This window comes from Amblyomma americanum, chromosome 6, assembly GCF_052857255.1.
Source record: "Amblyomma americanum isolate KBUSLIRL-KWMA chromosome 6, ASM5285725v1, whole genome shotgun sequence".
NCBI classification, from domain to species: domain Eukaryota; kingdom Metazoa; phylum Arthropoda; class Arachnida; order Ixodida; family Ixodidae; genus Amblyomma; species Amblyomma americanum.
Genome location: NC_135502.1, coordinates 56,025,320 through 56,047,386, shown reverse-complemented (window position 1 = coordinate 56,047,386; position 22,067 = coordinate 56,025,320). Strand labels below are relative to the sequence as shown.

Here is a 22,067-nt window from a genome sequence, read left to right as displayed (position 1 = left end):
AACAAATAGCTCACTCGAAGGGCCAGCTTCTCAAGATGGAACGAATAGCACAGAAACACCACTAACTACGACCACACACAAGGCATCAGACGAAGTAACTAGCGCTACTGCAGCAGATAATTCGACTGACGCGGTCGAAACGACGAGCAAGGAAAGCAGCTCTGAAGTGCCAGCTTTTGGTGAAGGAACCTCCACCGTGACAACCGGCGATGTCACGACAGAAAATGTCCGAAGTGAAGCAACGACCGCCCCTGCAACGGACTCGCATTCAACTATGGTACCTTCCGGCCATCCAGCAACAAACAGCTCAATCGAAGGGCCTACTTCTCACGAAGGAACCAATAGCACAGAAACTCCACTAACTACGACCACACACAAGGCATCAGACGAAGTAACTAGCGCTACTGCAGAAGGGAATTCGACTGACGCGGTTGAAACGACGAGCAAGGAAAGCAGCTCTGAAGTGCCAGATTTTGGTGAAGGAAGCTCCACTGTGACAACTGGCGATGTCACGAGAGAAAATGTCCCAAGTGAAGCAACGACCGCCCCTGCAACGGACTCGCATTCAACTGGGGTACCTTCCGGCCATCCAGCAACAAATAGCTCACTCGAAGGGCCAGCTTCTCAAGATGGAACGAATAGCACAGAAACACCACTAACTACGACCACACACAAGGCATCAGACGAAGTAACTAGAGCTACTGCAGCAGAGAATTCGACTGACGCGGTCGAAACGACGAGCAAGGAAAGCAGCTCTGAAGTGCCAGATTTTGGTGAACGAACCTCCACCGTGACAACCGGCGATGACACGAGAGAAAATGTCCCAAGTGAAGCAACGACCGCCCCTGCTACGGACTCGCATTCAACTGGGGTACCTTCCGGCCATCCATCAACAAACAGCTCACTCGAAGGGCCAGCTTCTCAAGATGGAACGAATAGCACAGAAACACCACTAACTACGACCACACACAAGGCATCAGACGAAGTAACTAGCGCTACTGCAGAAAGGAATTTGACTGACGCGGTCGAAACGACGAGCAAGGAAAGCAGCTCTGAAGTGCCAGATTTTGGTGAAGGAACCTCCACCGTGACAACCGGCAATGTCACGAGAGAAAATGTCCCAAGTGAAGCAGCGACTGCCCCTGCAACGGACTCGCATTCAACTGGGGTACCTTCCGGCCATCCAGCAACAAACCGCTCACTCGAAGGGCCAGCTTCTCAAGATGGAACGAATAGCACAGAAACACCACTAACTACGACCACACAAAAGGCATCAGACGAAGTAACTAGAGCTACTGCAGCAGAGAATTCGACTGACGCGGTCGAAACGACGAGCAAGGAAAGCAGCTCTGAAGTGCCAGATTTTGGTGAAGGAACCTCCACCGTGACAACCGGCGATGTCACGAGAGAAAATGTCCCAAGTGAAGCAACGACCGCCCCTGCAACGGACTCGCATTCAACTATGGTACCTTCCGGCCATCCAGCAACAAACAGCTCAATCGAAGGGCCTACTTCTCAAGAAGGAACCAATAGCACAGAAACTCCACTAACTACGACCACACACAAGGCATCAGACGAAGTAACTAGCGCTACTGCAGAAGGGAATTCGAATTCGACTGACGCGGTCGGAACGACGAGCAAGGAAAGCAGCTCTGAAGTGCCAGATTTTGGTGAAGGAACCTCCACCGTGACAACCGGCGCTGTCACGACAGAAAATGTCCGAAGTGAAGCAACGACCGCCCCTGCAACGGACTCGCATTCAACTATGGTACCTTCCGGCCATCCAGCAACAAACAGCTCATTCGAAGGGCCAACTTCTCAAGATGGAACGAATAGCACAGAAACACCACTAACTACGACCACACACAAGGCATCAGACGAAGTAACTAGCGCTACTGCAGAAAGGAATTCGACTGACGCGGTCGAAACGACGAGCAAGGAAAGCAGCTCTGAAGTGCCAGATTTTGGTGAAGGAACCTCCACCGTGAGAACCGGCGATGTCACGAGAGAAAATGTCCCAAGTGAAGCAACGACCGCCCCTGCAACGGACTCGCATTCAACTATGGTACCTTCCGGCCATCCAGCAACAAACAGCTCACTCGAAGGACCAGCTTCTCAAGATGTAACGAATAGCACAGAAACACCACTAACTACGACCACACACAAGGCATCAGACGAAGTAACTAGCGCTACTGCAGAAAGGAATTTGACTGACGCGGTCGAAACGACGAGCAAGGAAAGCAGCTCTGAAGTTCCAGATTTTGGTGAACGAACCTCCACCGTGACAACCGGCGATGACACGAGAGAAAATGTCCCAAGTGAAGCAACGACCGCCCCTGCAACGGACTCGCATTCAACTGGGGTACCTTCCGGCCATCCAGCAACAAACAGCTCACTCGAAGGGCCAGCTTCTCAAGATGGAACGAATAGCACAGAAACACCACTAACTACGACCACACACAAGGCATCAGACGAAGTAACTAGCGCTACTGCAGAAAGGAATTTGACTGACGCGGTCGAAACGACGAGCAAGGAAAGCAGCTCTGAAGTGCCAGATTTTGGTGAAGGAACCTCCACCGTGACATCCGGCAATGTCACGAGAGAAAATGTCCCAAGTGAAGCAGCGACTGCCCCTGCAACGGACTCGCATTCAACTGGGGTACCTTCCGGCCATCCAGCAACAAACAGCTCACTCGAAGGGCCAACTTCTCAAGATGGAACGAATAGCACAGAAACACCACTAACTACGACCACACACAAGGCATCAGACGAAGTAACTAGCGCTACTGCAGAAAGGAATTTGACTGACGCGGTGGAAACGACGAGCAAGGAAAGTAGCTCTGAAGTGCCAGATTTTGGTGAAGGAACCTCCACCGTGACAACCGGCGATGTCACGAGAGAAAATGTCCCAAGTGAAGCAACGACCGCCCCTGCAACGCACTCGCATTCAACTGGGGTACCTTCCGGCCATCCAGCAACAAACAGCTCACTCGAAGGGCCAACTTCTCAAGATGGAACGAATAGCATAGAAACATCACTAACTACGACCACACAGAAGGCATCAGACGAAGTAACTAGCGCTACTGCAGAAAGGAATTCGACTGACGCGGTTGAAACGACGAGCAAGGAAAGCAGCTCTGAAGTGCCTTCTTTTAGTGACGAAAACTCCACCGTGACAAGCGGCACGGCCACGACAGAAAATGTACCAAGTGAAGCGACGACCGCACCTGCAACAGGCTCGCATTCCAATAACGTACCCTCCGACGATCTAGTAGTAAACAGCTCTCTTGGAGGGTCTACTTCTCAAAGTAAAAGGAATAGCACAGAGACATCTATAGCTACATGGAAAGATGAGACTTCAAATAAAGTAAATGAAGCATCTCCAGGAGGCTGTTCTACTGGCACAGTCGAATCGACGAGCGAGGGAAACCGCTCCGGAGGGTCTTCGCCTACGGTAAGAAACTCTAATGTGACAAACAGCACTGGGACAATAAAAAATTGCCCAGAAAAAGCAACCAGCACACCTGCAAGTGGCTCATATTCGGCTAAAGTACCCTCCGACAGCTTAGCTGTAAATATATTACTTGAAGGATCGGCTTTCCAAGATTCGAAGAATAGCACAGGGACACCCATGACTGTGTCGACACAGAAGGCCTCCAATGAACTCTCTACAGCTTCTCCAGAAGGTCATTCTAGTGACGCACTCGAATCGATGAGACAAGAAAATTGCTCCGGAGGGCTTTCTTCTAAGGCTAGAAAATCAATCGTGACAATCAGCTCTGCGACGACAGCAAATGCCCCAAGTGAATCAACGAGAGCACCTGCAATGGGCTCGCATTCTACTAAGCCACCCTCAGGCCATTCAGCAACAAACAGCTCACTCGAAGGGCCTACCTCTCAAGATGGGGCGAATAGCACAGACACCCCCATGACTATGTCCACAAAGAAGGCCTCAAGTGAGGTAACTAGTGAATCTGCAGCAAACAATTCTGGTGATACAGTCGAAAAGATGAGCGAGAAAAACAGCACCGGAGGACCTTGTGCTAGTCAAGTGAACTCCACCGCGACACAGCCAGCATTGTGACAATAGAAAATGTCCAACATAAAGCAACGAGCGCATCAGAAACTGGCCCGCATCTAACTAACAGCTCGTTTATAGAGTCTACTACTGAAGAGAGAGGAGAAAGCACGCGTACTTCTAATACTAAATCAACAGAAAGGCATACAAAAGGGTTTGTTGAATAGTCATGAAATATTGGTGCACATTGACAGATTGTAATAAAATTTCCTTCTGGCATGGTAGAAAGAGTGGGGCCTTCTTTTAGTTTTTGAAAATTGTCCTATGCTTTATCGTTAAAGCTTTGTTGAGATGTGTTTCATTATTAAGTTTTTCCAGAGGATTCATAAAAACTTTCTTCGAAAGAACAATAATTTGTTGAACTGTTGCCGCACTGCTGAAAATTTGAAATTGTGTTGATGTGGCGTTGTCCTGCTGAAATATTCAAATTAATTGATTTTCCGCTTTGCTGAAAGGCGTTTTTTTTACAGCACTTAATTATTGATGCGTGAATGCGACGCTATATCCTTGTAACAATGAAACTAAAACGATAATTGCGCTGAAAAACATGTTCTGGTTTGTCAAAAATGATTTTCTTAATGTTGCCGCTACATGGTTGCCGTCGGTTTTCTTTTCACTAAATGTTTTTCAACGTAAATGTGTTTTTAATCTCTTTGTTATGAAGGCATTACGCGTCATTAGCGCTTTAGTTTTTAAGTGTCTTGATTGGTATAAAGAAATGGAAATGCAGGATGCCGTTAAAATATAATGAAACTGACTTGAGCATAAAAGCAATACACTGGCAGGCAATGATTTTTCTTCCACGTTTCTTATGTTTAACTTGAAAAAAGGGCTGCTAAAACTGCTCTCTGTTGCGACTATAATTCTGGTTCAATTACTTACAATACCCGACCTGTTACAGCTGCGCCAGCGCAATGCATTGGAACGAAGGACAGCATCACTGAAATTTTTTCCTGGCCATTGCATATGCGCAAAATGGTTAACAAGGTTCTTGAATGACAAAGATTCGTTAAAATATTTGTCGTTAACTTATTCAATTCATGGCATTTAAGTTTTTCATAGCGGTGGCATGCATCGCTTTGCTAATTTCGAACCGGTATATTTGCAAAGTTAATGTGATATTTTCTTAACTTATTAATAGACAAAAGCATGGAAGTATTCATATCAGTTATTTCTGCCGCAATTTTGGAACATAAGAATATATTCGTTTATGAAAAAGGACATATTTTACTTGTCTTGACAGTGCGTAGCGCTCAGGAATTCATTTGCAGCATCTAACACACATTGGCATTGGCAATGGCAATGCAGTTATTGTTAATGGTTTTGATACCTCGACAAATACTATAAGGAAGAGGCCTCGTTGAAACGTGCGCCCCCCCCCCCCCCCCTTCCTTCCCCAAACACAATCTGTGTCTTCGCCACTGCTGCTAATGTTTTCGTAGCAAGAATATAACGGCAGCAGGAAAGGGGATAAGAAATCGTGTGAGGCAACTTTGAATGCGACCATAAGGTGCACTAGCTAATTATCTCAGAATAAAATTTTATTTCATAAAAAATCCCATTCCTTGAACGAAAAGTGTGTACAGATTAAAAAAAGAAAAGAGTGATAGAAGGTGCTGACTATTTTTGCTGCATAAAACGGGGTACACTCAGCAGATTATAGAAATACAAAAGAAAGGATAATCTGCCTAGAATTCCAGCAAGCAGCTCACACTGAGCCGCTCTTTATATCTCTTGCAATGTTTCCCAGGCTATTCTTGATGTGAGCGACACTAGAATCTGAAAATTTGCTGTATTTGCCTACAAGATGAAAACGCAAACGTTATCCATTATAGTGCAAGTATAGATTGAAAACCGCGATAAAATATTACACATAATGCGACACAGCACTTATATCATGGTGTAGAGACCTACCACGTGCTCCGATTGTCCGGCCGAAGAAAAAGACTCCCGCCGACTTACGCGCAGTGCGATGGCAGAAGAGATTCTGCGCAGTCTGCGCAGTCTGCGCACAGTCTGGATTACGTCTGGCTGAGTTGGCCTGGTAAAATATAATTGTGGACACCAGGCAATGATGTCTGTCTGGTTCTCTTACGCCACAAAGGCAACAAAAGGGGTATTAAAGAGCCAGTGCCATGAAAGATGACACAGACAACAAAAAACATCTCAGTATTTGTTGTGTACATTTCTTTTGCTTCTATTTTACATTCAAAAGAATAAATTACAAGTATTTGTTCTCTACATTTGCTTTGCTTCCATTGTGCATTTCAAAGAATAAATGCGCCGAGATAAATGATAAAGGAAAATACATGGACACTTGATTACGTTATGTGTTGGCAGAGCGGTAGCATTGGAAGCTGTTGATGCCTCTAGCGGGAGTGACTAGTGGAACTTACGAGACACAGATTGCTCTTCCCTACCCATGAGGAGAAAAAGCTCCCGCAAGCATCCGCTTTCGGGGGGCTGTCTATATTGCATGTAAGCCTGCTGCTGTCCCAGTTATTTTCTTCTTTGTCACTACTATACACCAGCTCACACCTCCCAAAGTTGGCTGGTGGAGATGGTGACGCCACTACCCTTCAGCAAATGACATTTCTCCCGTCTGGTGACGTCATTCCTGACATCACTTCCAGCCATCAAATCAGCGAATTTGAGACATGCGAAGACGCCCGACACCGCCGTTTTTTTTTCTCTGACGAGGATGCAATGCACTCTCATTAGAACAGCAGATGTACGGTGCACACCTAATCATATGCACATATGCCCATGACTAATGTGTAAACGAAAATGCTGCGGCTTCGATTTGGAGCGCTGGACAGCAAGACTGAAAAATTCCCAGAATGGTTCACCTGTCTCTTTTCTTCACTGTTGACTGACAGACATGTTAGTGAACACCAACGTGGCGATGAGCTAAAGTAGAAAGAAAAAATAATACTGCCCACCTTCTAATGCGGTCAAGGTGTACATCAAAACAAAAGTTATGTTGTGTTTTGTATTTTTATTTAAAGGCATACAACGCGAACATTTCTGAACACAGTTCAAGCGTATAAACAGGACATTTATAATACAAAAATGCAAATAGACAAAATAAATACTGCATGTACTGTCGCAATTAGCAAGTGAGTAGCACAAAAAAAATTACAAAGTGCATGAATTAAAGAACACAAATTGACTCTACGGATACGTCTCATTTAGTGCACAGTAAGGTGTGAGGGTATTTGAGAACGCAATATAATATTTTGAAGCATTGTTTACCGCCTTGCAAGAGTTCTCGTTTTATTCACGCGTCGTATTGAACAGGAGTTGAGTAGAGACCACCCGCTGAGAAGACGTCAGTGCCCGCGTTGCGGCGCCATTTAGTCATGGTGTCGTTCTGCAGGCGACTAAATAAATTTGTTTCTCTCTTGAACAGGATGATCATTCGCAAAAAATCGCTATAAAACAGGGCTTGTGTATTACACAAGCATTCTTAAATCAATTTCGGACTATTTTTACAGGACGGAAGTAGCTGAAATACCAAAAAATCAAAACGGGGCACATGAATAAATACGTTATAGGAATCTGACTGTACTCAGACATTTTCGTCATCTCCTTACAAAAACATCTTGAAGTCATTCTTAGATAAACGCGCATTAAAACCTATTCTATTCCTGGATGTCCTCAGTGAGAGAGAAATTGATAGTAACCTAGTATTCCGAACTATTCACTCAACGTACAAACTTTTAGGGAGGTTTTGCAATTAGTTTGTGGCAAGGCTTTAGTAGCAAGCAGTAGGTCTTTGAAAAGGGATATCGACAATTCGTAAAAGAGTGTTCAAACGATCACACAATTTTCTGAACGCATCAGGCATGAAAAAGTTTAACTTTCGCGCTTACTGAACGTGCAAAGAGACTTCAGTCCCCGACTGAGTCCTCAGGCTGCCAGAAAACTAATATTTGTTGTGGCTTCTTTATTCCGCAAGCTTCTGTTGACAGCTTTACTGCGCACTCCATCAGCGAGTATATGAAAGTTGCCAAAAATGTCTCATCGATGGAATATGGCAGGGCATGTTCAATGACAAAAAGAATAATACCTGCTGCAAAGAACAAACACCTTCTTAAATCATTCCAGGTTTAACCAACACAAGTATTTGTCTGCATATTAAATAAAAACGATTTAACACCATGTGGTGCGAATATCTAACGCGTTTCAAGTGGTTTTGTCCCGGGCCTGTACAACTAAAGAAACAGGGTGCAATGGGATCATGAAAATATGTCGATATTTTCACCATTTTTCGGGTTGAAGAAATGAAAGCAAGTGCGCTGCACGCGCCTCCCTGCACATGCAATGGGCACACCTTCCTGGGCCAACCTGGACAGCATGAACGACAGCTAACACATTCTTGAGAGCTACCACTCGACCACGTGGCCATTAGGGCCCAAGCGGAGGTGGCTACAGCGGAGATCTTAAATGGCTGATCTTAATCAATGGTTTCGGCACAATAAACTATGCTTATTTTTTTATTCCCAGATTTTAGATCCTTTTAATTTAGAATAATGTATTACTTTTCAAAAACTAGGCAAAATAATTGGCTTAAATTAGGTGCCGAAGGCGAATATGCGACGTCACAGATATGAGCATGATAGGAACTTTGCCACAAGTTTCGAGCTTGTGAAATACTCAGCACTTCGGCGCTTCCCCGTTGTCGGCAAGTGCATCTTTAAAAATCTTGCATCATCATCACCATCACCACCAACACCACCACCACCACCACCACCACCACCACCACCACCACCATCATCATCATCATCATCATCATCATCATCATCAGTCTGACTACGCCCACTGCAGGGCAAAGGCCTCTCCCATGTCACTCCAATTAATCCTGTTCTTTACCAGCCGCGGCCACCCTATCCCTGCAAACTTCTTAATCTCATCCGCCCACCTAGCTTTCTTCCGCACTCTGCTACACCTGCCTTCTCTTGGAATCCACTCATTTACCCTTAAAGGTGCACTATAGAAAAATCTGAACTCGTCTTTTACAGCGGGAACTCCATCTACACGTTCCGAGAATTCTTAAAAACTTCAAACTATCGTCCTGGCCGATTTTCCTAATTAAATCGAATTAAACGTCCAGGCTCTCGCCTTTTTTTGAACCCAACGCTGAAGGTAGGAGGAGTCAACCAACGCGTGGAAAGCTTTTCAACCAGTCCCGTGGCGGCTTCGTTTTCGATTTTATTTTGTTTTTTTACGTTTCTGTGAATAAATAGTTTCAGACGCAGACAACATAGCCGCAAATTAGGCCCACGGAAATAAAAATATATGCGTGGACTTTTTTATTTATGTATCACTCCGCCAATGGCAGAGCGGCAAGCCGCCATGAGACTGGCTGTAAGGCACTCCACGCGTTGGTTGAGTTCTCCTGCCTTCAGCGTTGAGTTAAAAAAAAAGAAAGGCGGGAGCCGGGACCTTTAATTCGATTTAAATTAGGGATATCAGCCGCACAGTACAGTAATTCGAAGTTTCTAAGAATGCTCGGAGCGTGTTGATTGAGTTCCCGCGGTAAAAAGAAGAGTCCAGATTCGAATCTCTTTAGTGTACCTTTAAGGACGAGCGGTTATCTTGACCTACATACACTCCTACTTTTAATAGGGTGGGTTCAAAACTGGGAGCCTTTATCGCAGCAACCTTTCTGTATTGCACACGCTCCTGGGCACGCAGCGTCAGCAGTATGACCTGGAAACAGCACACCGCATCATAATCATACCGCGAGACAACGAAGAAAAAAATCGGCCTACACTCTTTGCGAATGTGCAATGGGCGTCTACCGCCAATTATGACAGCGGTCGCGGCACGAACCAAGAAAGGAGGATGGTGTTCAGAGAACGGGCAAAGAGTGCCCGACTGGGCAGTGTAAAATGGAGACCAAGAATGCGCTGCGATCGGCCATGCTGTTATGGAGAAGCCACGAAGGTACAAACATATTTCCAGGGACACAGCTCAAGAATAAACGGGGCTGAAGAAAAAAAGAGGATGACAGAACGAAGCGCTGAAGTGACAACTTTTATTTCGAAGAGGCGAAGCCGTATTTAAGAGGGGCATATCGGGCCACATGACCAAGACAAAAAGACTGCAGGGAACAAGAAAAGCAGGGTTTAAGGGAACCTGAAAGGAGACTACGTGCCGAATGGCAACAGCTGAAAGATCCGGAACTGTGTGAACAAAACAATGCTGAAAATTGCACGGATTGGCATGAATTCATATTTTTTTTAAGCGAGAAAAACACTGATAAGAAAGATGCACTTGTACACAGTGCAAGGACGCTTCCTGTATGCAAGTGCGTCTTGTCTGTGCTTTTATAGCTTCAAATCATTTGAATATGCACTCAGTATGGAGGGGCGCACCCGGATTTAAGGCAACAAGCAGCCGAGGAAGACAGAGAGCTTGGGGTGCTTGTTCAGGCGCAACACAAAAGCGAAAACATGCTCCTGATGTTAAGTACTGAGCGATATTTCGACATCGTGTACAAAATATGGTAGCATTTGTGGCATTTGGACTACACAGCCCAGCAATCAGTTTGGTGGCTTCTTTATTTCTAGTTCAGCAGCGCAAGAATGTTCAGCATGAGCGTAATGTTTGGTGCAGAAGCGAATCCTGTCACTCTCAAGGAGCTATTGCTCAACTTCCGTTCCCTTGTGCAATACATACTGTCGGTCTTCTTGGGATCGCGCCGAAATGACGCTGTTAGCGGCCATACTATCATAGTGACGTCTCATAAGGCACGTACACCAATGCAAGAGCAAATCACCAAATGAGTGCACGCAACCATCGCTGTAGAGCATTCTATACGGGATCGTAAATTCTTCCTTTTTACTTCAGTGCTGCGGTTTCTTTGACCAATCCTTGTACAAATCATGTTGAAAACTGCTTAGCAGTCTCTGAGCTCAGAACTGTGAAGACAGCCTACAAAGTACGGCTTTCTTCGCTGCCTCGATTGAACCAGGTAAAATTGGTAGCGGCATACGGCTTGTGCATCGCTTTCGCCGCCCTCAAATTCAAAAGTTTTCTTCTGTGTTTCGACAATAACACGGCCGCCAACTGAATACCAGAGATGTCGCAAGGGCAATCTTATTTTCTCTATGGATACTTAAATCGCTTGACTTGAAAGCTCTATGTCTCGTTCATTTGTTAGAAATAAAAACGAAGAGCTTCGATTAAATTAGGCACTACTTGTTCGATCAATGTTTTACTTCAGCTGCCTGTCAAGAAGTTACTGTTAAAAAATCATTATACAAATCCGATGAAGCGCACACTCGCATATTTTTTTTTTTGCGTATTGAAGAATAGCTTCCACCAGTCTGTGCACTCCCGGGCGAGTCTGTCCACTGAATATTAGTAATAGGACGTCAGTTCTACGCGTATTGTAACAGAATTGGTGATAATAACCTGAGCTTTCTCAATTTTAATCCCGACTTTTCCGGTGACTGTGGAATAAACACCACGTTTGTCTAGTAATGTGAGATGTTTTGTGTATTTTGCTGCGGATAAGTTGCATGCAACGACCATTGCAACAACCATAATGAATTGGTCCGTCATTTGCAACACAAAAGAAAGCGTGTTGAGCAAATAGGCAGAGCAAAAATTTAGTGCTAAGCGATTTCATATTAACTGATTACCTGACTGATTAAATGTCAATTGCGAGGCATTTTTTGCTGAAGAAGAACTAAGACAATTTCAATTTTTTCGTGCTTTTAAAAAAACAGTCCTTGAGATCCTATCGAGCACGGCCTCCCCCTTTTTCGGTGTGGGCAACTACGCCATCGTCCCCTCGTCCAGTGAACCACTTGCGAGACAAGTGCGTGTAGTCCTTGAAGGCGACAAAGAGGTACACACCTTGGATGCCAACGAACACAATCACGACAATGTCGACTGCCAACACGTTCACAAAGGCTCCGATGAACCCGATCAGCCATGTGATACCCATGACGGCGGCGAGTTTCACGAACAACGCCATATTCGAGCCCTCACCACTGCTGCGAAAATCGAAGCTTCCAGCTTGCTTGGATGTCCTTCGGACGTAGATTACAATGTGCGCGTAAAGACCAACATCGACTATGAGCATCACCGCCACGGGAAAGAGAAAAAAGACAACTTGACCCCAAACACTTCCAATCCAACAGCCGTAGCGACCGTAACGAGGCGCCAGCTTAAACTCTGGAGCAAGATAGTCCACGATAACACAGAACACAACGAAAAGGAGAGGTGCTGTCCACGACACCAGGCAGTAGACCAGAAAATCTTTTTGCTTTCTGGATGTCTTGCAGATGGTCGCTACGTTCTTCCAGATGTCGTAAGAGAGCACGCTTGTCCAAACAAAGGTGGAAAGAAAGCCGTAATGCAGGACTGTAGCGAGCACAGTGCAGATGGCGCTATGAAGTCTGATGCTATGAGCGACAAGAAAAAGAGCATGACTGCAGAAGAGAGTACCTGAAAGGCACAGGATGTTCTTGGAGGAAAAAGTCCTTGCATTTTTACAGATAGCGTACACAATCGCTTTTAGAAAGAGGCATGCCAGAGACAGGCTCAGGCACGCAATTGTTAGGTAATTTTTGACCGTGTAAGGTTGTCGGCTTACAACCTTGACGTCTGTTGAGTTCGGCGCCAACAACTCTTCGGGAGGGAATGCGACACGTCCGTTACGATACTGAGCAGAACGAATGTAGCATTTTCCCCGATACCACGAGAAGCAGGAGTCATTTCTTACAATCGGTCGGAGAAGAGTTAGCAAGTTTGGCCCGGGGTAATCGAAGTGCAGGTCTCTGAAACCTTTCTGCAGGATGACTGGAGTTCTTACGCACTTGAGCAGAGATAAGGCAACACCATTGCACAATGCGCAGAAGACGTTTTTGTATACTGGCTTGGAACCGTTGTAGCTCACCGGCGAAAAGTATGCTGAACACTTCCGAGCTACTTCCTGGCTCGTTCCCTCAGGACAGGCTTTTATCAACGGCGTACTTGGTGAGCACGGCCTTAAGAAAGAACTCTTTTTTTCCACGAAATGTGGAAGCTCCACTTGAAACGTTTCTTTAGTGAAACCCGAAGAGTTCCAGAAATTCGACGTTTCGTCCAGATCATAGTTGCAGAGAGCACAGAATGCGTTGACGTAGGTCACCATTCTTTGGCTAGTCACCGGAATTTTGTAAAACACTTCCTTAAACCTTCTAGACTTATCGCACTTGTATTTCACCTCTTCGTCAACCCAGTTACTGTGGCACTTTGTTACCATGTAGACACTCCAGTCATAAAACCGATTTGTGTTTAGCGTCACGCATGAGGCTAGGTTTTCAGTTCTTATTGCTACGTTTGCTTTCCAGCAACAGTCACCATAAAGCTCGCAGTTCTCGGCGCAGGAACATGTAACCGCGTGGGGAACTGGCCCACAGCGTATGGATGCTGGCGGACACTCGGCACTTTCAGGCGAGCAGTGAAGAAGGCCTTCTAATTCGTCCTGCGTCTTCAGTTCACCTGCTGCCTTCTTTGAAATGATCGATGTGCAGTTCCACTCCAAAGACGAAACAACGGCGATAAATGTGGTCAGGTACGCCGGCACGGCTGTAACACGGGCCATTGCATCAAAACAGGGGAAGGCTGTGACCAAGATTCGCTCCATGCCTGATTTCCATTTCACCGTCTGGCAGTGCCTGTATAGCAAAAAGGAGAATTGGAAGGAAAATATAAAATGAGAAATGTTAATTCTGTTTTACTTGAATATATTTTTTTCGTTTTCCAGCAAGAAATAAGATTATTCCCCCGTTCAGTGGCCATTTGCATCCCGTATACACCTTTAAAAAGTACTTGTTCCATAGATTTCATTAACAGAACTTTATTTCTAAACGTAACACCATGATAAAGTAAACCTGGGGCTCAAGCAAACAAAAGAGCTCGATATGTATAATCACCTTTTACCAGTTGCACTTCAGCAAGTATTACAATTTTCTGTTTTGCCGCCAAAGTCTTTTAACGGAAAATATCTTAGATGAAGCGTCATTGACAGAAACTATTTGCGGGGGATGGACGAACTGAAAATCAACTTACAGTTTTCACTGCATGAAACAACGACGCCGAAAGAAGTTCCGCCGCATAGGCTTCCACATTTATGCTGGCACAAGCAATTTTTTTTTTCCATTCAGCGTAAGCAAACATTCACAGCGACGCACGGCTGAAAAAGATCGGGCGCCGCATCTTTTCGGCGTCTTAACAAACAGTAAGCTGACTACCACGAGCGAAAGCAGCGAGCCAACCTGTCGACACTTAATCGGCAGACATCACGACAAAGAGGTGCAGCACAGGAAGAATGCCACGTGCAGTAAAGATCAGCGGAAACTCCACCTTTCCCTCCCCCCTTTGGACCGACACCTTCCGGGATGTGAGGCGCCGGAGAGGAAGCTCGGTGCTTATGGAGCAACTCGAGAACGCGCTAGTGCCACACAAACAATGTTTAATGTCTTCTCCAACTTTACTTGATACGACAAGTGTATAAAGTAAAGTCCGAGAAATTGAGAGAGTCGTGACATTATCACGTTGTGTTTGAAGTTTGAAGCTTATTTTCATTTCAGTAAGAAATGAGGGACCCGAGACAAAAAGTGAACGTTAATTCACTTGACGGCGCTCGGGCCCGATTGCATGGCAAAACAGCGAGGTGTCGGTAATAACATGTGGTGCACTTACAATTTAGGCAATACATCCCAGTACATTTACAGACATTGTAGCTCTTACTACGCATAGTTCAGTCTTTTGTTGTTAAAGGTAAAGGCACAATATGAATGATGAACATGATCACCGAATAACAGCAATTGTACATAGCAACAAACCCGTAAAAAATCCAAAAGACACAGCAGAAACACACTGCACGACAACCAGAAAAATTGCATTTGCGAGAGAAATAATGAATGTATTAGTTTCTTATTTACATTTTCAATATTAGCTTTATTTTGGCGAAAATAGTTCAACAGTGTGGGCAGAGTATATGCAAGCATTTGCTGGCCAAACGTCGTTCGTGCGAAAGGTTCGTACATGGTCGTTGCAAGCGAGCTGTACAGAAAGCAGACAGGCTTGCGTGAAACTCAAGCGCTGTTTATTTGGACGAACTTGTGCCTGCAGGCAGTAAATAACTGGGTGGCGATGGAAGCAGCAAGTATGGTCGATTGTCAACGGGTCAATAATGACCTGCTTGCGGGTCGCATTCGGTTTAAAGATGACGAGGAGTATTCAAGATAAGATGCCTAAAACACGTCGAAACTGTGTACAAAGTGCCGCCGGTGATAATGGTAATTCCAGAGCATACTGGTTGCGTCTCCCGTATGAAACTCTAAGTGGCAAGGCCGAGTGCCAGCGGCTGTAAAGAAAGAAAAATTTTAAAAAAATGTATCAGTAATATATTGCGCGAAAAGCCCTAATATGTCTATATTTCATTTAATTTCATTTTATTACCTTAAAGGCCCCAAAAGAGGGTTGTTACATAAGGGGTGGCAACAATTAAAAGCGCATATTCACAATAACAGGAAAGTTTTTACATTTTCAGCGAAAAGACTTGGGCAAGTGATGATGGCAACGTTGTTTGGAAGGCCGTTCCAGTCTGCGGCTGCACGAGGAAAGAAGGAATTAGAAAAAGTGACGGTGCGTGAGCGTGGACGGGCAACTTGTAGGTGATGGCTGGTGCGATGAGATATGCGTGCTGGGGGAAGAATATAAGGTGCGACGTGCATAGGGCTGTGGAAGAATTTGTGAAATAAAGACAGGCTGGCAATGCGACGGCGGGGCGATAAGGGAGATAATCCGGATGCTGTTTTTAAGGAGGAAACGCTGATGTCATAAGAGTACGATGAATGAATGAAGCGAGCAGCGCGATATTGAACAGATTCGAGGGCATTGATGAGGTAAGCTTGATGAGGATTCCAAATGGGCGATGCAAATTCTAGTTTGGACCTGACGAATGATTTGTAAGCTAACAACTTGACATGTTTTGGAGCATGGTGAAGATGGCGCTTGAGGAAACCTAGCCTCTTGTTTGCTGACGATATTATGTTAGTAACATGCAAGCTCCAAGAAAGATCGCTAGAAATTGTTATGCCTAGGTACTTGTATGACTGAACTAGTTGTACGGGAACTTCTGATATTTCGTAAGAGAAAATTAGAGGATTACCGCGGCGGCTGATGGACAAAAGATTACATTTACGTGGGTTAAGTTCCATTAGCCACTTATTACACCACTCCTGAAGAGCACTGAGATCATTTTGAAGAGAAGATTGGTCAGCAGTGGAGAGAATGGCACGATAAAGTACACAGTCGTCAGCGAACATGCGTATGTTAGATGTTACGTTTGAAGGCAGATTATTAATGTACACAAGAAACAGTAGTGGGCCAAGCACAGATTCCTGTGGAACGCCCGACGTTACTAGGAGTGAGTTAGAGTTCTTATTGTGAACGGAGACAAACTGCGTACGATTAGTTAAAAACTTTTCAATCCACTTCAAAATATTGGGGTGCAAATTTAATTAGGAAAGTTTTATCAGGAGGCGTTTATGGGGTACTTTATCAAAGGCTTTTGCAAAATCTAAAAATACGATGTCAGTCTGTAGATTGCAATCAAGATTAGCATGCAGATCGTGAATGAACGTAGCAAGTTGGGTCTCGCAGGAATAACCCCGGCGAAACCCGTGCTGAGCAGGTTGAAAAAAGTTGTTCGAATCAAGGAATGCCATGATATGGGTATAGATGGTTCTTGTTACCCGATTTGTAGACTGGAACGACCTTCCCAATTTTCCAGTCTATGGGCAGTTGACCTGTGAAGAGTGACTGAGCGAATAACAAGCACAACAGAGATGAACATATATCTTTGGTATTAATCAGTATTTTAGCGTTGATATTGTCAGTTCCTGCAGAGGATGAAAGTTTAATGTTTTCAATTAGTGACGAAATTCCTGCTGAAGAAAATGTAAGAGAAGGCATAGTATCTTGAATAACTGGGGCGTTTAGAGGAAATGTCGGATCTGTTTCATTAGTAAACACGGAAGAAAAGGCTGCGTTGAACATATTGGCGCATTCTGTTTCGCATACAGTTTCACCCAAACTATCGGTGAGAGAAATAGTTCGTGTGTGCTGGGGGTTAATGACTTGCCAGAACCTGCGGGGGTTAGTTGACAACATTTTAGGCAGATCGAAGTTGAAAAAGGTGCGCTTGGCTTCTCGAATACTTGATAAGTACGTTTTTTCGGCTTCGTAATATTTGTTCCAAGCGTTCTGACTAGGAAGCAACTTGGCCGATCCTAAAAGGCGCTTCTTTTTATTTTCAAGGCGTCTGAGTGTATTTGTGAACCATGGGTTTTGAGGGTTAGTTCGTATATTTATGTTCGGAATAAACCTGTCGACCAAATCGTTGATTTTCCTCTTAAACAAGGACCAGTTATCATGAATGGATCTTTGATTAAAGTTAGATTGAAATGCTGGCAAAAATGCCCGAAGTTCATTATTTATTGCTGTATAGTTTCCTTTATCGTATAATCGGATAGTTCCTTTAGTTGTTGCGCGTAAGGATGGTTTAATTGTGAAGCCAGCATGTATGACGTGATGATCGCTGACGCCTGGTAGATACGTGATAGAATGAACGCATTCAGGGTTATCCGTTAATAATAGATCTAGAATATTTGCGCAGTCTTCTGTTACACGAGTTGGCTCGGATACAGTTTGAATGAGATTAAAATTAAGGCAAACGTCTAGAAATTCATTGGCATCCTTATTACCTGTAGCGGTTAGATTATTCCAGTCGATACCCGGAAAATTGAAGTCTCCGAATTGGAGAGTGCATGTGTTAGCGTGTTTAGCTTTAATTTCATTCAATGCGTTATTAAGTTTTCGCGGGAAATCTGAGCTGTTAAGAGGCCTGTAGCAAACGCCGATCACAACTGATTTAGATGAAGCGTGGCATAAAACCCATATTATTTCTATATCTGATGAAAGGTTAATGGCTGAGCATGATAGGTCTCGAGCGGTGGCAATCAGTACTCTCCTCCCCTTCGATCTGGGCGATCTTTGCGAAAAACACAGAAATTTGGCAAGTCAGCAAGCACTTCACTATCGGAAACATCGCTGTTAAGCCACGTTTCTGTCAATACTACTATGTTACTGGCAGATGAAGTGACTATATGGGAAACAATGTCGTGCTTTGAAATGAAACTTTGCACGTTAGTAAAGATTGCTGACAATGAAAGGGCTTCTTGGTGTACATGCCTAGAACGATCTGTCGACAGGGGCTGAGGTGGTTGCTATTTTACCTCTTTGACTGTTTGTGATGATTCATCGAATATGTAGCGTTTAGGACCAATGTGTAATGTTTTGAAGCGCAAAGAGAACTTATCGGATACCGATTTGGCAAAGGCTACAAGATATTTGCGGGCGTTACGGACGGGAAGAGAGAAGTTTTCGCCAATACTGTAGTTGGTGCCTTTCAGCTTATTACCTAAGGAAAGGATGCTTTCTTTAGTTTTCGATGACGTGAATTTAACGATGATTAGCCTGGTGCGATCAGTAGAGCGGCGCCCGAGGCGGTGAGCACATATAAAGCACATATAAATTATAGTGTGCTTTAAGCATATTGCGGGCCTAGGAGGCAGACTGGGATTTTTTTTCTCTCGAGAGTAATTGTCAAACATAATTTCATTTTTTGACTTAACTGTGTTCTTCCACCATAATTACATGGTGGTTCGTCCATGGTGCGCCAATGCAGTTGGTTTTAATATTTCTGAACGGATTTAGTTGCAGCTCTTCGCATGAAATCAATGCTGTAATCATCACTCTGATGGTTTGGAAACAACCGTTGCGCTGGCAGGCATTAAAAGAACACACCACATATATGTGCTTGTTTGGTGATTTTGCTTTGAATTAAAATTGACAGGTCGGTTACCACTGTGTAATACGAGAGTCAGCGACAGCTGTTAACGTATTTATATTTTACGGTATTTCGTGGTAGAAAATGCGATAGCAACTTCACATCTGTATAGATTTAGAGGTCTGTTTACTTACATTGTTCTACATTTATCTTGATTATTAATTTAATTCACACTAAGTGTAGGAGAAGGAGGAGGAAAGGTGGGGAGGTTAACCGGTAGATGAAACCTGTTTGCTACTCTGCACTGGGGGAAAGGGATGAGGGGATATAAAGGTGAGAAAGAAACGAGATGATAAGAAAAAGCAAAAGGCGAAACGGCTTCGGCAAAGTCACAGCCTGTCGTGCAGGCCTGACACTTTTATGAACCGCAGTAGGGCTTGGCAGGCCCTCACAGCCGATGATCGCCACGGCCAGTGTCAAAGAATCTTGAACTCCGTTAGCGGGCGTGAATCGATGTGTTCCAGCGCACGGCGTAGAGAATGTATTTCAGAGTGTTGGAATTCAGTAAACGACCCAGAGCCTGGCCCTCCATTGGCAGGTACAGCTATAATAGATCACTTTTTCCGTTTCTTTTTCTTTCCGCTTTGCAAAATATCCTTTGTGCCTCGTACCTCATTGTTTATTTAAAATTGGATTAACCCGTTGCGCCATATGCGGAGCGGGCAGGGCAATTTTTATTTCTTCTCAGGCTGCCCACCAACTAACGAATCTTTAGTTATCCATACATACTGCTTTTTCGACAAGCTCTCCCCAGTCCGCCGCTATAGGCGAGCGGCGCCACCGCCGACTCTCCCCTCCGGGACCGCGTTTCGCAGCAGCTGCCGGACATGCACCGTGCTACGCTACATTCCTCCATACTCGTCATACTGTCCCTTTTACTTCAACGGTTACCACCCTCTGGATGGTTCCTGTCCAGCAAAGTCATCGTCTACATTCGACCTGAACTTACATATGTGCAACATTCAGTTCCTCCGAACGAAGACAATCAGTACGTTTGCTTGACAGTGAAGAGCCGAGACCTGACGTTTACGCTACTGGCGGTGTACTTGGCGCCATCAAGTCGTTTCGACGCCGGAAGGTTGAGTGGTTTGATGGCAGCTACACCTGCTCCGTGGGTTATTATGGGTGACTTCAATGCTCATCACACCATTTGGGGAGGCGTTAGGATGGACGTTAGGGGAAGACAGCTTGTGTCCTTCTCCTCTGACCATGACCTCCAGTGCCTGAATGACGGAAGCCCAACCAATATACGAGGGGTGACTTATAGCAGCTGCTTGGACTTGACTTTCGTTTCAAAGTGCCTTAACAACAGCGTCCGGTGGTTTTCGGATGTAGAAACCCATGGCAGCGACCATATCTCAACCTATCTGATTATTACCGGCCATTCCACATTTTCCCCAGCCACGCGTAGGCAGCGCATTGACTGGACAGTTTTTAAATTACTTATGGAGGCTGCTTGCGCAGAGGGCTTTTCTGCCGGTCTTGAACAAAAAATTAAGCAGGCCATGGAACACGCCACCTGCCCCTTTAACCCTGTCGCTAACTACACCGATTTTGACTTCGAATTGCAGCGACTGCGATCACAACGGCGCAGGGCAGAGCGCTGATACCAACGCACAAAGTCGCGCCTAGACCTAAGAGATGCTAGGCGCATACAGAAGAAGATTCAGCGCAGAATTCAGGCACTGCAAACACAACGGTGGAGGACATTTTGCCAAACCCTTGATCCACGGAAGCCTTTGTCACGCGTTTGGAGTGTAATTCGGGGTCTTCGCACGTACCCTTAACAGCGCTACCCGTTCAAATCCGTAGCGCTCCACCAAAGACGCAGTGTGGTTGCGGTAGCCGAAGATTTCTGCGCAAGAATAACAGGCCCTCCGAACCCAGGCGCAACGCTGCATTGCAACAATGTTCCACCCTTACGGGATTCCCGGATGAATGCACTATTCTCCATGGAAGAACTTGATGCTGCGCTGGCTTGTTGTAGAAGGTCATCATCACCAGGCCCCGATGGTGGGACGTACTCCGCACTTGCCAACCTTGGCCAAGAAGCTCGACGGGCTCTTTTGGACACTTATAACAAGTCGTGGACTGCTGGCATAGTTTCTCATGATTGGAAGACCAGTCGTCTGGTTCCACTTCTTAAGCCGGAGAAATCACCGCTCGACCTTTCATCATACCGTCCAACTGCATTCGCCAGCTGCGTCGGCAAAGTCATGGAAAGAATGCTGCTTACACGCGTGGAATGGTACTTGGAGCGATATCAGATTTATCCAACCTTCATGTCTGGGTTCCGACGGGGCCGCTCTTCTATCGACGACGTGGTTGACCTTGCAACGTCGGTGCACCACAGCAAAAGTTTGAAAAGATTGACCGTGGCATTGTTTTTGGATATCAAGGGCGCGTGCGACAACGTAACGCATCAGGCCATTTTGGACGCAATGGAAGCTGCTGATATCGGAGGCCACACGTTCAGCTGGATACGCAGCTATTTATCAGAGAGGTCGTTTTTTGTCCTTACTGCGGACGGACCAACGTCCTTACACCGAAATTCTCGCGGAGTCCCTCAGGGTGGAGTGCTGAGCCCAGTTCTCTTCAACCTTGCTCTTATCGGCCTGGTCGACGTATTGCCACAATCTGCTCAGATCTCGGTATATGCAGACGACATCTGTATTTGGGCATCAGGGGTGACCCGTCCTCAAGTTCGTGCAAGACTTCAAAAGGCGGCATCGATATTGACATCTTATCTTCGCTTGCAGGGCCTGAACATTTCGACCGAAAAGTGTTCACTTGTGTCGTTCACACGCAAAATAATGTCACGTTACACCATTCGCATCAATGGCGAAGCCATTCCCTATGAGAGAAGCCACAGATTTCTTGGTGTTGTCATCGACAGGAACCTCTCGTGGAGTCCACATATCTACGACATGAGAAAAAGACTAATTTCGATTGTCCACGTCCTCTCCTTCCTCGGGGGAAAGTCCTGGGGCGCATCAGTGCGCTCGATGCTACAAATGTACCGTTCCCTATTTCTGGGCTACATGCGGTACAGTCTTCCGATATTCA

General features: G+C 45.3%; 1 protein-coding gene across 1 annotated transcript; it reads right to left on the bottom strand.

The window, feature by feature from the left end:
* Positions 1 to 11,695: 11,695 nt before the first annotated feature.
* On the bottom strand, positions 11,696 to 14,283 carry LOC144093502 (uncharacterized). The gene is made up of 2 exons (XM_077626949.1): positions 14,153 to 14,283; positions 11,696 to 13,758 (listed from the first exon to the last, which is right to left on the bottom strand). Exon 2 carries the CDS (start codon positions 13,725 to 13,727, stop codon positions 11,832 to 11,834), a length of 1,896 nt encoding a protein of 631 aa, XP_077483075.1. The 5' UTR covers positions 13,728 to 13,758; positions 14,153 to 14,283; the 3' UTR covers positions 11,696 to 11,831.
* Between the last annotated feature and the right edge of the window lie 7,784 nt (positions 14,284 to 22,067).